Below are 14935 nucleotides of genomic sequence, written 5' to 3' on the forward strand. Positions count from 1 at the left end.
AGCGGCGACGGAGAGGCCGCGCCAGGACCCGCTCCCGGTGCGCGCCGCGGCCCGTCCCGGCCTTGCCTCGGTCCTGCGCCGCTTCGCCGCCCGCCCCGCCCCGCCGCCGCCGCCGCCGCCGCCGCCGCCGCCGCCATGTCCTACAACTACGTCGTGACGGCGCAGAAGCCGACGGCCGTGAACGGCTGCGTCACCGGTACCGGAGGGAGGGCGGGATGGCGGGCGGGATGCGCCGGGAGCCCGGGCTGTGACCGTCGGGACTGAGTGGTGGGGGGAGTGGCGGGGAGACTGAGGGGCTGCGGGGGCCGCCGGGGCGGGGGTGGGTCCGGGGCAGCTGCGCTGAGGCTCGGGGGCACGTCCTGAGGCACCGGGGGGGTGCTGGGAGGGCGGCGCGGGGTGGGGAGGCCTTAGGGCTTGTGGGGGTGCAGTGGGGACCGAGAGGGCTGGAGTTTCTTTGGGGGGACACGGGGGTAAGTGGAGGAAGGGTGCTGGAGGGGTCTGGGTGCAGCTGGGAGCAGCTGGGGGTGAAGTAGGGGTCCAGAGGGGGGTATAGGTGAGGATTGGGGTGTTGTGAGGTGTTTTGGTGTGTCGCAGTGTGCTCTGGGGAGGGGGTGCAGTGCAGAGGACGCCCCCTTCCCCCAGCACTGCCCCCCGCCCCCTCCCCCCATGAGGTTCCACGAGGAAAGACAAGAAGGCAGAGTTCGGGAATGGCAATGGGAGGAAGGTCTTGGGGTGCCGCAGGGAGGCCAGCGCTCGGTCTGAGGCTGTGGGGGTGCAGGCCCGATCCCCCCCCTAGGGTTGAGAACACGCTGTGGTGCCACCTGGGTGCTTCTCTGTGGCTCCACAGTGACCCCTCCTCTCCGTTCCCCAGGGCACTTCACCTCGGCGGAGGATCTGAACCTGCTGATCGCCAAAAACACGCGCCTGGAGATCTATGTGGTGACAGCGGAGGGGCTGCGGCCCGTCAAGGAGGTGGGGATGTACGGCAAGACCGCCGTCATGGAGCTCTTCCGTCCCAAGGTGGGTGTGCTGCAGGGAGGGGAGGGACCCACCGGGCCCGCTGGGGAGGGCAGGTATGGGGCTGCCGGCTCTGGCACCCTCCTGGAGACACACCACTGCTCTGCTTCCGCAGGGGGAGAGCAAGGATTTGTTGTTCATCCTGACGGCCAAATATAACGCCTGTATCCTGGAGTACAAGCAGAATGGGGACAGCATCGATATCATCACCCGCGCCCATGGCAACGTGCAGGTGAGCGACGCCGCAGCGCGGGGAAGGGACCAATTCCCGGCCTTCCCATCCTGGGGGAGGGCTTTGCTTTGCCAGCAGTGAGAGCACAGCCAGGTGATGAGTTTCTGCCTTGTTTATTTATGAGTCTTTGCTTACAGCTGGCTCTGCTACGCTTCCTCTCCTGCCACCCATGTTTCTGGAGGTTTCTACCTGTAGCGATTCAGGGACATCCGTGCTCTTGGAGAAGTCTGCGGAATAATAAGGCTAATTTGAGATCTCCCAGTAATCAGGGCGTAGTAAGGCCGATTTTTCCCCAGGGAAATGAGTCCTCCAGTGTTTCGTGGCCGGTCTCGGCGCACTGCACACCTGCTGAAGTTATTTTTACCCTTGTGGCCATACAACGTTGTTGATAATTGCCGGTGCTCTCCGATGTCCCGGTTTAAGTGGATTAGAATCCAAGCGGGGCGGGAATCCACGTGTCCCTCCGGCTTGACGTTAGTCATTAGCCAGAGGATTTCCATCAGCTGTCAAACCAGAATGTCTCGATTTGTTTGCAGGAGCCACGCTCCCGCTGACTTGCTGTCACTGGAGCTGAGCAGGGGGGGTTCCAAGCAGGATGTGTTGGTGGGCATGTCCTGGCCTTAACGTATTAAGTGTGTTTGGGAGGGGAAAGACCCCCCCCTTTAATCTTCCCATGCCGCCGTTCTGCCTTGTGAGGTGCCAAGATATTGATATCAGCCCCTGCCGAGTGATACTGGGTGGGGGGGTGTGTCTGTGGGGGCTGATAATGGAGCTGGATTTCTGGAGAGGGGAGGGCTTTTGGTCATGGGAATGGAAGCAGTTTGCAGCAGCGTGGCTTCCCGTCAATGAGGGGGAGCGGTGGGGCAGGAGAGCAGCATGGCTGCTCCGAGGTCGTTCTGGATTAGAATAAAGAAGAAAACCCAAACCGGTTGTGGGGTCTGTTCCCAGAGCTCTGGGATTTTGGGAGAGAGAGGGGGTGTGCTGCGGGACCTGTGCCAGGCTCTCTGGCAGGAAGGGACCGGCTGCTTTTGGCAGGAGGTGCCTGGATCGCCTTTGGCTTTGCAGCCCGTTGGGAGGTGTGTGGGGTGTTGTTCCATAACCCCCCGTCATGGCGTGTGGGCGCCTCTTTCCGACGCTCATGGCCCTTTCCCGGATCTCCCTCGCTCAGGATCGCATCGGCCGTCCCTCGGAGACCGGCATCATTGGCATCATCGACCCGGAGTGCCGGATGATCGGCCTGCGGCTCTACGACGGCCTCTTCAAGGTCATTCCCCTGGACCGAGAGAACAAGGAGTTAAAGGCTTTTAACATCCGCCTGGAGGAGCTCCAGGTCATCGACGTGAAGTTTCTCTACGGCTGCCAGGCCCCGACCATCTGCTTCGTCTACCAGGTACCTCCTTCCCCACGGGTGGCCCGGGAGGAGGGTGCTGGAGGCGCTTGGTGCGGGTCCCTAAAGGTCTTCCGAAGGGTTTGGAACAGCAGCAGCGGAGCCAGGGGCAAACAGCCCTCTGGGCAGAGCGAGAGGTGGCTCCAGCTCCTGTGCGCTCCGGGTTTAGTGGAGGAATGTCCAAGTGTCCCCTGCACTGCTGCTTTTCGTCCCTGGGAGGAGGAAGGCACGGTCTCCCGAGGAGGGTCAGGCGCCTGGTGCTTCGGGTGGGACGATTTCCTTCTTCAGCCCTCAGGAGGGGAGTGTTGGTCTTTCCAGCAAGTTCTCATCCAGGGGATTAGAGCCAGAGTCAGATCCTGCTGGCACTTGAGCGTTTCCCTTCAAAAAGGCCTCGGGTCTTTTTTGGGAAGCCGCCGCGGGAGCGTTGGGAAGGATTGTGACCCCTGCTGCTGCCTGGGCCCCATGTCCCGTGGCAGTGGTTGTCGGCCCTTCTCTAAATGCCTGTTTTGAACTGCAGAGCCTCTGGCTGCACTGGCCAAGCGAGGGATTCGAGGGATTACCTTTGCTTTGTCGGAGTTGGGGCTCGTCTGGCTGGAGCTGGAAGTTCTGGGATGGCCTTAATCCTGCACAGCTCTTGATGGCAAACTCACGCTGGGAGAGCTGCTACCTGTGGGGCAGTGACTTGATGATTCCCCTGCCTGTTCCCAAAACTCCCTCTGGTTATTTCTGAGAGGGGTAGGTGCTGCTGAACCCCTCTGAGAGTTACTGAGCAAAGATGAGGGGAGTGAGGGGAAAAATCCCACCCCCCCAAATCACTTTATCAGCAGGTAATTTGGGGTTGGGAGGGGAGCCCGGGATCTCCCAGGTCAGGACAGTGCTCTTCCCCTGCCCTCGTCACCCGAGCAGCGGAGCCTGGCCTGTTCCTCTGCATCCAGGGAGTTCATTTGGGAACCCAGTGTTGGAAGGGAAAGCTTGTAGCCAGACTTTGCTCTGGAAACACGTGTGCAGGGTGGCTGGGTTATTCTGGGTTGTTTCTGGGTTTGACTTGCTGCTTAGATGAATTCCCCAGGGCCAAGGAAGCTTGGCAGCCACAGCAGGCTGCTCTGGAAAGGGCCAAGTGTTCCAGGGAGTTGACTTAGTCCCGTGAATGTTACGTGCTGGGGAAACTGAGGCGGGGAGGGATGGGGATTTGGACAGATTCTTAAACTGGGTGTCAGGGTCTGGACCGAGTTTCTGCTTGTAAAGGAGGAGTTTGGGATCTGATGGGGAGACCTGATGTCTTCAGTGACTAAATTGGCGCAAATCTGTTAGTGGCCCGCTCGTTATAACAGGGTGTTGTAGAAATAAGGAGTAAGTGAGGAGCTTGTGGTATGTCTAATGCTCTCAATGCAGCTCTCCTCCATGCAGAGGGAGTGAGATGTACCTCAGTGTCACTCGAAGCCCTCACGCAAAGCTCAGGCTTTGTTTTGGTCACTGGGTGCCTGACTGGTGGGTGTGCAGAGAGGGGAATGTCTCCAGGCTGCCTCTTTGACTCCTTTGCAATTTATTAATCATGATCCCAAGATCTGGGCTTGAGAGACTCTCCGCTGAGCTCTGACAGCAGAGGAAGGCAGCCCAAAAAGGGGAAGTTCATCACATTAAAGCCAAAGACTCGAGAGCTGCCGTGGCGCAGCGTATAACGGGCCGGAAGAGTCCTTAATGACTCCTCCTCCGTTCTGCCAGCCTCACTTCACCTTCCTCCTCCCCACAGAGCCATTTCTCCTCCTGGCTGCCCCTCCTCTGTCAGCCGGCGCTGTTCTTTGCTCCCCACGGTGCTGTGCTGCTGGGGCCTCGGTGAGGGTGTTTGCCAGGTGGCAGAGGCTGCGCAGGGTGAGCTGGGGGCTGCCCGGCTTTTCCATGAGCGTTTGTTTACGACTGGGAAGGGCTGTGGCTCGGGCCTGGGAAGCAGTATGGCTCGAGCTTGGATCCCTGTCGCTTGGAGCCTTGGCTGGGCTTTTGAGAGGCGGCGGGTTGCATTCAGAGCCCTCCCCGTGCTTGGGGCACTCACACATCTGTCTCCCAAGCACTTGTTGGCATCCAGCGCCTTTCCCGAAGCGGGGTGCTGGTTTGGAGGCCTCTCCTCCTCCACTCCCCACATGTTTTTTTTGCTGAAACCCACATGGATTTGCCACCCTGGAGACCCTGGGTTGAGATTACCCATTGGGCTGGGAATTAGTGGCATGGCAGAGCCAGCACAGGGATTACTCAGCAAGATTATGTTTCCTCTAGAAAACCAGGCTGGAAGGCTGGAGGACATGGGCATGGTGGGAAGCCTCAGACTCTCCTTGGCTTTCATGGGTTGCACGTGAGGTTGCCATCAGCGTACACAGCGTGGCTTCTCTTTCAGGACCCTCAGGGTCGTCACGTCAAGACGTACGAGGTGTCCCTGCGTGAGAAGGAGTTTAACAAAGGCCCCTGGAAACAGGAGAATGTTGAAGCTGAAGCCTCCATGGTCATTGCAGGTTGGGTCTTTTTTGTAAATGGTCTTCCCTCCCCTTCCTGCCCAGAATGCCCTGGTTGTGCTGCATGGGTTCTCCAGCAACTAAGACATTCGTCTTCTCCCCCGCACAGTGCCGGAGCCTTTTGGAGGGGCGATCATCATCGGGCAGGAGTCAATCACCTATCACAACGGTGACAAGTACCTAGCTATAGCTCCACCTATCATCAAGGTGAGTGACACTGAGACCTGGAAATGCGTCCTGTGTAATTCTTCCCTTCCCAGGCATCTCCTAGCATGGCCGTGGGACGTGGGGCTACTCAGAGGCAGGAGTTTAAACCACTGGGCCACTTACTCCCCGGGGATTTCACGTGATGCCTGGTCTGGTTTTTGGGGCGCACGCTTCCAGGGGTTTCACACGATGCCTGCACTGGTTCTTGGGGTGCTCGCTCCCAGGGGATTCACTCAATGCCTGGTCTGGTTTTTGGGATGCTCGCTCCCGGGGATTTGACATGATGCCTGCTCTGGTTTTTAGGGGGGGACTGAGAGCTGTGAGAGTTCCTTACACTGGTGGCGGTGTGTTTGCACAGCAGCACATGGCTGCCCTGGGAAATGGTGAAGTAAAGCTGAGGTCTTGTTTGGGCCCCAGCAGAAGGGATTAATTTGGAAGTAGTGTGTGCTTTGGGCAGAGCCTGGTTCACCCGAGCCAGGCAGCATCCCCCACGCCGAGCAGGGTGCCTGCGGAGCTTGGGTCCGGAAACGTGGCAGGCTCAGTTGGAGCTCTGCAGGTCCCAAATAGCCTCCATCCCCACATCCGTGGAGGGCCTGGCGTTAGGAGAACAGGCTTTCTGACAGTGCCCTTCCTGTGCCACAGGCAAGCTGGCGACCTGGTTCACTTAGAAAGGCGAGGTGGTTCCTAGTGACTGCAAACGAGACCGTTTGACCGGAGATTCTGGTTGATGTTGACATTTATCAAAGGGTGAATCCAGCCCTGTCCCCCTCTGGAGCGGGACTCTGCTGCTCAGGGTGTGGTGGTTCCCTTCTGGTGGTCCTCACTAGGTGCCCGTTTGGGACCATTTCTACACATTCCTAAAAATTCCCTGCCCCTCATTTCCATGCAGCAAAGTACCATCGTGTGCCACAACCGCGTGGATCCCAATGGCTCCCGGTATTTGCTGGGAGACATGGAAGGGCGACTTTTCATGCTGCTCCTGGAGAAGGAGGAGCAGATGGATGGCACTGTCACCTTGAAGGATCTGCGTGTGGAACTGCTCGGTGAGGTGAGACTCAGCCGTGTCCCGCATGGGGCTGGGAGGCTGTGCCGGCGTGGAAACGCTCCGCTGAGGGCTTAGTGACGGGGAGGGCAGTGTCTCTTCTGGAGCCTGGGGGCTGCAGTAACGTGTCACAGTCGTCGTGGCGCTGAAATTCCCTCTGTGGGCATTTGAAACGTGTACACCGCATTCCCGTTTTTTTTTGCCTGGTGCTTGTGCCCTAGGAGAAGTTCTGGGAGGCATCTGAAGCCTCCCTGGGTTTTGTAAAGGGATTCAGTTCCCCTCCCATGCCCCGGGATCTCCCCATTGGGCTGCAGCTCCGATGTGGTGCTGTTGGGGCGTCCTTTTCACGCCCGTGGTGCTTCACCTGTGCCTTCTCGATTCCCAGACGTCCATTGCGGAGTGCTTGACCTACCTGGACAATGGCGTCGTGTTTGTTGGCTCCCGGCTCGGGGATTCCCAGCTTGTGAAGGTACGTGGCGGCCACCGGCTGCCTTGGGTCTGTGTTGAGGACAGTTATGTCCCTCGTGGCCTCAAGAGGTGTGTGTGGATGGATTTTCCCTTCTCCTTGTCTACCCTGGACCCTCCACTTGTTTGGTCTGGCTTATTAAAGGGTGGTAATTGTGTTTGCTCGTAGCTCAACGTGGACAGCAACGAGCAGGGCTCCTACGTTGTGGCTATGGAGACCTTCACCAACCTTGGTCCCATTGTGGACATGTGTGTGGTTGACCTGGAAAGACAAGGCCAAGGGCAGGTAACGCTGATTCCAATGGGCTTTTCTAAAGTGCTGGGGATGTCTGGGCCGGCCGGGTGTTATCCGTGGATGGAAGAGACTGCGAGCCGTGTATTGGAGGATCTCAAAGGTGTATCCAGGTGTAGGGGCGGTGTGGAGGGCTTGGACGGCAGAGGGTCAACCCATCCCTGGCAGGAGGAGCAGGAAAGGTTCCCCACAACGGCTGGTAAAGATCATTTGCTTTTCCTCCAGCTCGTCACCTGCTCGGGCGCATTTAAAGAGGGTTCTCTGCGGATCATCCGCAACGGCATTGGGATCCACGAGCACGCCAGCATCGACTTGCCAGGGATTAAAGGTGCGGGAGCCATTTGCTGCTGTCACATACAAACTCCCCCCCAACTCTGAGAGGAGCCATTGGGGGACGGGGAGGGGCTTGTGCGTGCCTCCCGCCTCGCTTCTGGGTTTTGGGATAGTCACTGTGAGTGAGTGTGGCCTCTCTTCGCTGCAGGTTTGTGGCCCCTGAGGTCGGACTCTCATCGTGAGACAGACAACACGTTGGTGCTGTCCTTTGTCGGCCAGACCAGGTGAGGTGGGCTTAACACTGAGCTGGGCTCCCCGCCACACCTCAGAGCACCAGATAACAGGAGTTCTCCTTCCTGTTCAGGGTTCTTATGTTAAATGGAGAGGAGGTAGAAGAGACAGAGCTCACGGGGTTCGTAGACGATCAGCAAACCTTCTTCTGCGGCAACGTGGCACATCAGCAGTTGATCCAGGTGATGCCGGTTGGAGGGAGGTGCAGATGTGGCTTCTGGTGACCATATGGCCCATTTGACTGTGGCATTAACCTGGGTCAGGGGCAGGGTTTCCTTCCCCACTCTGCTCTCAGAAGGGAGGTGTTTCGGGCTCTGAGCAAAGCCGTTCTCTCTCTCCTCACAGATCACCTCTGCTTCTGTGAGACTGGTCAGTCAGGAGCCCAAAGCCCTGGTGAGCGAGTGGAAGGAGCCCAACGGAAAGAACATCAGCGTGGCCTCCTGTAACAGCAACCAGGTAGTGGTGGCTGTGGGACGAGCCCTGTATTACCTGGAGATCCGACCCCAGGAGCTCAGGCAGATCAGGTGGGTGTTCATCCCTTTACCCCGGCCCGAGGGCTCTTGGCCTTCCGCTCTCTGTCCTTGAGCTTAAGACTGACACCTCTCTGCTTGCTCCTTCCTGCCAGCTGCACAGAAATGGAGCATGAGGTTGCCTGCCTGGACATCACTCCTTTGGGGGACACCAATGGCATGTCCCCGCTGTGTGCAATCGGGCTCTGGACCGATATCTCTGCCCGCATCCTCAAGCTCCCGTCCTTTGAACTGCTGCACAAAGAAATGCTGGGAGGAGGTAGGAGCTCTGACCAGGTGCTGGCGGCACTGGCTGGCCTGCCTGGGTCACCAGTGACACCTCTTCTCCTTGGCTCCCCGCAGAAATCATCCCTCGCTCCATCCTGATGACGACATTTGAGAGCAGCCATTACCTTCTCTGTGCCCTGGGGGATGGTGCGCTCTTCTACTTCGGGCTCAGCCTGGAGACGGGTGAGTGCAGGGCCTCCAGAGCAGGCTGCTGGAGGAGGACTTGTGTCCTCCTACCACACGACGTCCCTTCTCCCTGTCTCTGGGAAACCTTCCCCTTGTCCTTGCCTCCTCGCTGCAACGTGGTTGTTCTTGGGAGGCACTGCCTGTGGGCACCAGGAGTTGGAGTGCTCCAGTGGACTCTGGAGGAAGTGGATTGATTCTCACATCCGTTCCATGCTGACAGCAGGATGCGTTTACCCACCCCCCCCACCCCCCCCCGATTTCTTCCCGTGCTTGTCGCAGCTGCGTTGCGTTCTGCCGTCCCACTCTCACGACCCCCGGCGCGGCAGCACCCAAAACACCGGCGCTCCCGTCCCGCAGGTTTGCTGAGTGACCGCAAGAAGGTGACCCTTGGCACCCAGCCCACCGTCCTGAGGACGTTCCGCTCGCTGTCCACCACCAACGTGTTCGCCTGCTCTGACCGCCCCACCGTCATCTACAGCAGTAACCACAAACTGGTCTTCTCCAACGTCAACCTGAAGGAGGTGAACTACATGTGTCCCCTCAACTCAGATGGGTACCCCGACAGGTGAGCCTGCTCCTCGCCTGGCACCGCTCTGGGGTTTTGAGGAGGAGAGGGAGGTTCTCACTGAGCCTCCCACTCAGCGAGTCCCATTTCTCATGGGTTTTTTCCTGGTTTTGGGGGGGGTTTTTTTGGCTCCGCGCAGCTTGGCGTTGGCCAATAACAGCACCCTGACCATTGGCACCATTGACGAGATCCAGAAGCTGCACATCCGCACGGTTCCTCTCTATGAATCGCCCAGGTGAGCTGGGCAGTGGGAGGGAGCCTGGCCCGAGGGTACGTGCCCTGCTGTGGCAGGGGGCAAGGCTGGGGGGGAAAGAGGTGAGGGAGGGGAAGACTTTGCAGTCAGTGTTCCCGCTATGGGTGTGATGATGCGTGAGGCCTGCCTTAGCAAGTGAGCAGTGCTGCCTCTTGTCTCCAGAGCCTCCACACTCTCTTTGGAGCGGGCTCTCCTGGCTCTCCCGCCCCATGGAGCTCTGTCTGTCCTGCAGGAAGATCTGCTACCAGGAGGTATCGCAGTGTTTTGGCGTGCTCTCCAGTCGGATCGAGGTGCAGGATGCCAGTGGGGGTACCACTGCGCTCAGGCCCAGCGCCAGCACGCAGGTGAGGGGTAGCTGCCTCCGTCGTCCCTGGGCTTGGGTGCTCCTAGCTCCTCAGGCCAAACCATGATGCATGTTTTCCCCTGACCATCTTCTCTCCTGAAGCACCGAGCCCAAGCTCTACCTTCGCAGCCCAGGAGGAGGTGGGGGTGGTAAGATCTCTCCTTAGCTTGCTCCCTCTTCACTCCAGTGATCACCTTTGGGTTCAGCTGCTGCTTCCGTAGGGCCTTCTCTTTGGTCTCGAGCGCTTTCCTTCACCCAGAGAGGCGGGCATGAGTCCCCTTCGGGCAGTAGCTCTGGTGGAAGCCACGATGCTGCACCAGCTCTTCGATTAAAGCCGTCGCTGTGCCGCATGCGTCACGTGGCTCAGTGCCGGGAGCGTGTCCCTTTCTTTACTTGGGCTCAGGGAGCTCCTCACTTCACCCTCTCTCCCATCCCTCTTTCTGGTGGCCTCAGCTGGTGTGGGAACAGCGTGAGGACCTGACCCATGACCCATCTCCCTGTGTCCTAGGCCCTGTCCAGCAGCGTGAGCACCAGCAAGCTGTTCTCCAGCAGCACGTCGCCGCATGAGACGTCCTTCGGAGAGGAGGTGGAGGTGCACAACCTGCTCATCATCGACCAGCACACCTTCGAAGGTACTAAACGCCTCACCCGTGCCCTCGCTCCAGTTCTTCCCCTCCGAGACGAGCGTCTGAGACTTGCAGCCTGTAAAGATCCCTGGTCTTGCTCATGTCCTTCCATCAGAGAGTTGTTCCCAGAGGAACACCAGCTGGAGGGCGTAGGTTGGAGGCGCAGCGGGGTTTTGACTGCACGAGGTGGTGGTGGGGAGTAGGATGGGGTATCTCCAGGCACCCACCGTGGCGGCACCTTCGGTTTTCTGCCGCTCCTGGGCGAGTCGCTCTGCCCATACCTGCGGCACCCAGTTGTTTTCCCCCCTCTTCCCTCTTGGCACAGTGCTTCATGCCCACCAGTTTCTGCAGAACGAGTACGCCCTCAGCCTGGTGTCCTGCAAGCTCGGCAAGGACCCCAACACCTACTTCATCGTGGGCACTGCCATGGTGTATCCCGAGGAGGCAGAGCCCAAGCAAGGCCGCATCGTTGTCTTCCACTACTCCGATGGTAAGTGGGGAGTCCTCCCTCCTCCGCGTGGCCCTGGGATTGCTCACCTCCCAGCAGCAGGCACAGAGTCTTTTCTGAGGGCCCCGCAGCCCAGATCTGTAAGTCCCATCTCAGGCATTCCCAAAGCTCCCAGAGAAGCCCAAGCATCCTTCTCTGGAGCTAGATTGGGGGATTTGCTTTCAGTGTCTCTGCCCCCACCATTGTATCACTCTCTTGTGTTAATTACCTGCGGATCCCCCAAGGGATTTTGATGGGGGGGATGTGGAGAACAGCTCATCTGAACCCCCCGGGTGTGCCTGGTAACACATGGGTCTGTTCCAGGGAAGCTGCAGAGCCTGGCTGAGAAGGAGGTGAAGGGCGCCGTGTATTCCATGGTGGAATTCAACGGGAAGCTCTTAGCCAGCATCAACAGCACGGTAAGACTCCGGCCAGAGTTCTGGGAGCTGCATGGGGTGTTGGCCAGGTCCCCCATCTCTTTTGGAGAGTGCCCCCTGGCTGTGTCCGTTGTGGCTCAGCCCCGTGTCCCGTCCTTAGGTGCGACTGTACGAGTGGACGGCCGAGAAGGAGCTGCGCACCGAGTGTAACCATTACAACAACATCATGGCTCTCTACCTGAAGACCAAGGGAGACTTCATCCTTGTGGGGGACCTGATGCGGTCCGTCCTCCTCCTCGCCTACAAGCCCATGGAAGGGAATTTTGAGGAGGTATTGGTGCCATTACATAGCCTCAGGCGAAGGCATGGTGACAGACCATGCTTGCCTCTGCCTCAGCTGTGGTTTTAGATGGATCCCTCTGGTTTCCAGAGGGGTGGATCGCCCCAGACCGCCTGTTGTACAGTCGGAAAACGGCTCAGTACAACTGTAGCTGCGTAGCTGGGAGGTGAAGCAGGCGCTGAGCGGTCTGTGACAGGCCATCTGCTCCCTTCAGCAGCCTCCTACCTCTCCTCCCCTCCCATTCCCAGATTGCCCGGGACTTCAATCCAAACTGGATGAGTGCTGTGGAGATCCTGGACGACGACAACTTCTTGGGAGCAGAGAATGCTTTCAATTTGTTTGTGTGCCAGAAGGACAGGTGAGCTGGCTGCCAGGGGAGCGCAGCAGCACGTGCCAGGCTCTGCTCTGCGTGTCGGGTGGGAAAGCTGGGGGAGGGGAGGCGTGCCAAGCTCTAGGGAGCAGCAGGAGCTTCCCTCACCCCAGCACAGACTGAGCCGGGCGCTTTGGGTTTCAGTGCGGCCACAACTGATGAGGAACGCCAGCATTTGCAGGAGGTGGGACTGTCCCACCTGGGAGAGTTTGTCAACGTCTTCTGTCACGGGTCCCTGGTCATGCAGAACCTGGGCGAGACGTCCACACCGACACAGGGCTCGGTTCTCTTCGGCACGGTCAATGGCATGATCGGTAAGGGTCAGGGACCCCCAGCCCTGCCGGGAGGATACCAGCTCCACTTTCCCACCCCTGAACCTGGGCCAGGGTTTCCTCCCGTCTCCGTTCTCTTCGGCTCCCCAGCTGAGCCACGCTCCGTGCCCTGCTCCCTTCAGCAGCCACCTCTGCTTGTGTTGCTCCCTGGAGAAGGAAATTCTTTGCCTTCTCTTTGAAATTCCTTCCTTGTCCCAGCCCTCATGGGCACCGACTGCCAGCGCAACTCCAGTCCCAGCACCCTGCCAGTCTCTTCCCACCGGGAGCTGCCGCGGCGCCCTGGGCTGAGCCCCTGAACCTTTATCTCCTGGTTTTTTCCCCCCCCTTTGCAGGGCTGGTGACCTCGCTGTCGGAGAGCTGGTACAACCTCCTCCTGGACATGCAGAACCGGCTGAATAAAGTCATCAAGAGCGTGGGCAAGATCGAGCACTCCTTATATCCTTCCAGGGTTCAGGCAGGAGCTTCAACCGGGCGGTATTGGGGGGCTGCTGGGTTGTGAATGTGACCAGGGCAGGACGCTAGGGGCCGATCTCTTTTGGGATAGCATTTGCCAGGTGCCCAGGGCCTCATGCTCAAAGAGAAGGTACCTGTGGCAGAGGGGAGTAGGAACCTCGTGCGGTTCGGGGCTGAGTCTGCTTTGTGGTGGTGAGAACTCCCATGGTGGTGGTGGCGACTCCTCCCGCCGCTGCCGCTGCCGTTGTGAGCACTTGGCTCCTTGACGCTGCGACCTGGAGATCCTTTCACACCGAACGCAAGACGGAACCGGCCACGGGCTTCATCGACGGCGACCTGATCGAGAGCTTCCTGGACATCAGCAGGCCCAAGATGCAGGAGGTGGTGGCAAACTTGCAGGTGAGATGGGTGACCTGAGCTCGGGGCCCACACACTGAGCAGCCGGGACGCCGGGCTGACGGTCTGGGACCTTTTGCGCTCCTGTGCCTTTATTTCCTGGCCTTCCCCTCTCCTGGCAGATCGATGATGGCAGCGGCATGAAGAGGGAGGCCACTGTAGACGACCTGATAAAGATCGTGGAGGAGCTGACCCGGATCCATTAGCGAGATGCGGGGATTCCGAGCCGTTCCCTCGCCTCTTCCCCCACCTCCAGCAAGGGAATCTTCTTTTGTCCCCCTACCTACAGCTCCGGGACCCCTGCTCCAGGAACACCAGTGGCCCTTGCCCCAGGGGATGTGGGGGAAGGAAGCTCTGGAGGGAAATCAGCTTGCTAGGGATTTTGGGGGGGGGTTAGGGAGGGGGGACGCTCAGTCAGGCACTGTGACATCGCCTGCTCGGATTTACGGATCCTGCGGACTCGGCTGCTGCCCCAGAACTGAGCTTCGCTGGTGACTCAGGTGTCCAGCCCCTTGCCTGGGTTCAATCCTCACCGCTCTCTTTGGCAGCTTTTAGTATTTTTTTTGGTTGATGGTTTCAGTTTTGGTTCTTTTTCGTTTTGGGCTTTTTTGTTCGTTCCCCCCCCCTTTTTTTCTATTGGAAGCTGCTGGGAGCGTGAGCGCAAGGGCTGGAGGCATCATCTGGGGCTGGCGCCGAGGGGGAGGGGGAGGAGGATTTCCCAAGCGGGATGCTGTGCTCCTCTCTCCCTCTCCCTCTCTCTCTCCCCACAGGATCCGCGGCTCGTGTGGGGAGGGAAGTGGGAAGCTCCCTCAGGCCTTGGCTTTCTGAGTTTTACCAAATAAAGTAGTCCAAGAGGAAGGGTCTGTCTCCCAGGGCTGAGCTCACCTCGGCTGCGCTCCGGGGCTGGTACCGGCTGCGTGGGGCCGTGTCCCCAGCCGGAGCCACCCCAGAGCTCGGCAGACACTCTGGAGGCCGTTCCTTGTGTGGAAACGCTGCATCGGGCTTGGTGTCAGCGGCTCCGGCGGGTGGGGCTGCAGGTGCCGGGACGTGTGGTCCCTGTGCCAGCTGCCTTTTTAATGGTTTCGACTGGGAAGGCAGTTCGGTGCCCCCCTTGGCAGCAGCGGGTGTCCCTTGGGAGGAGACTCGTTGTGTCACTCGCAGAGCTGTCACGCTGCGCCGCCAGTGACGCGGAGCAGGGAGAGGACGCGGTGTAGGGATGCGGCGATGCTCGCTGCTGCCTCACAAGAGCCATCGGCCCTTCCCAGACAGCCTGGCGCTTTCCTTGGGGCTGCTCCCGTCCTGTGGAGCTGCACCATCCAGGCTTGGGACTTTGTTTTCAGCCTCTCTGTGCCGCCTTGCCCCACACTGGCTGCTGGGTCCCAGTCCTGCCACAGCCCATGTCCCTCTGGTGCTTGGGACCACAGTTCATTCCTCATCTTCCTGCTTTCCATTCATATATTCAGGCTGTAACTTGTCTGAGCCAAGGGCCACGAGCCAGCCCTGATCCCACCTGGGTGCAAGCCCTGTCTGTACCCCCCCCCCATGTCCCATCCTGAGCTGGGATCCCCAGGTCCTTCCCCCCCCTGCAGCCTGTGGGCAGCATCCTGCGAGACGGGCTCCAGCCACGAGCATCCCCAAACTCCCACCAACATCCCATAAGCCCTCCCGTAGGGAGGTGGCTGAGGGGTTACTGGCAGCCGTGG

At 59.3% G+C, this 14935-nt stretch overlaps 1 protein-coding gene across 1 annotated transcript; it reads left to right on the forward strand.

The window, feature by feature from the left end:
• Window positions 1-111: 111 nt before the first annotated feature.
• On the forward strand, window positions 112-14090 carry DDB1 (damage specific DNA binding protein 1). Its single transcript, XM_084262929.1, has 27 exons — window positions 112-196; window positions 872-1020; window positions 1133-1249; window positions 2418-2639; window positions 5023-5137; window positions 5247-5344; window positions 6234-6392; window positions 6772-6855; window positions 7021-7137; window positions 7369-7471; window positions 7625-7700; window positions 7781-7889; window positions 8053-8231; window positions 8333-8496; window positions 8580-8687; window positions 9048-9255; window positions 9395-9490; window positions 9741-9852; window positions 10360-10483; window positions 10803-10967; window positions 11289-11383; window positions 11502-11672; window positions 11930-12039; window positions 12196-12365; window positions 12716-12818; window positions 13112-13235; window positions 13355-14090. The coding sequence occupies exons 1-27, from the start codon at window positions 136-138 to the stop codon at window positions 13436-13438; spliced, it is 3423 nt and encodes a 1140-aa protein (XP_084119055.1). The 5' UTR covers window positions 112-135; the 3' UTR covers window positions 13439-14090.
• The last annotated feature ends 845 nt before the right edge of the window (window positions 14091-14935 follow it).

The sequence above is a fragment of the Gallinula chloropus genome, assembly GCF_964237585.1.
Source record: "Gallinula chloropus genome assembly, chromosome: 4".
Taxonomy (NCBI): domain Eukaryota; kingdom Metazoa; phylum Chordata; class Aves; order Gruiformes; family Rallidae; genus Gallinula; species Gallinula chloropus.

Coding starts and splice junctions, on each gene's coding strand:
- DDB1 (XM_084262929.1), top strand. CDS start 136: ATGTCCTACAACTACGTCGTGACGGCGCAGAAGCCGACGGCCGTGAAC. Junction 1,021..1,132: donor TGGAGCTCTTCCGTCCCAAG/GTGGGTGTGCTG, acceptor CTGCTTCCGCAG/GGGGAGAGCAAGGATTTGTT. Junction 8,232..8,332: donor CAGGAGCTCAGGCAGATCAG/GTGGGTGTTCAT, acceptor CCTTCCTGCCAG/CTGCACAGAAATGGAGCATG.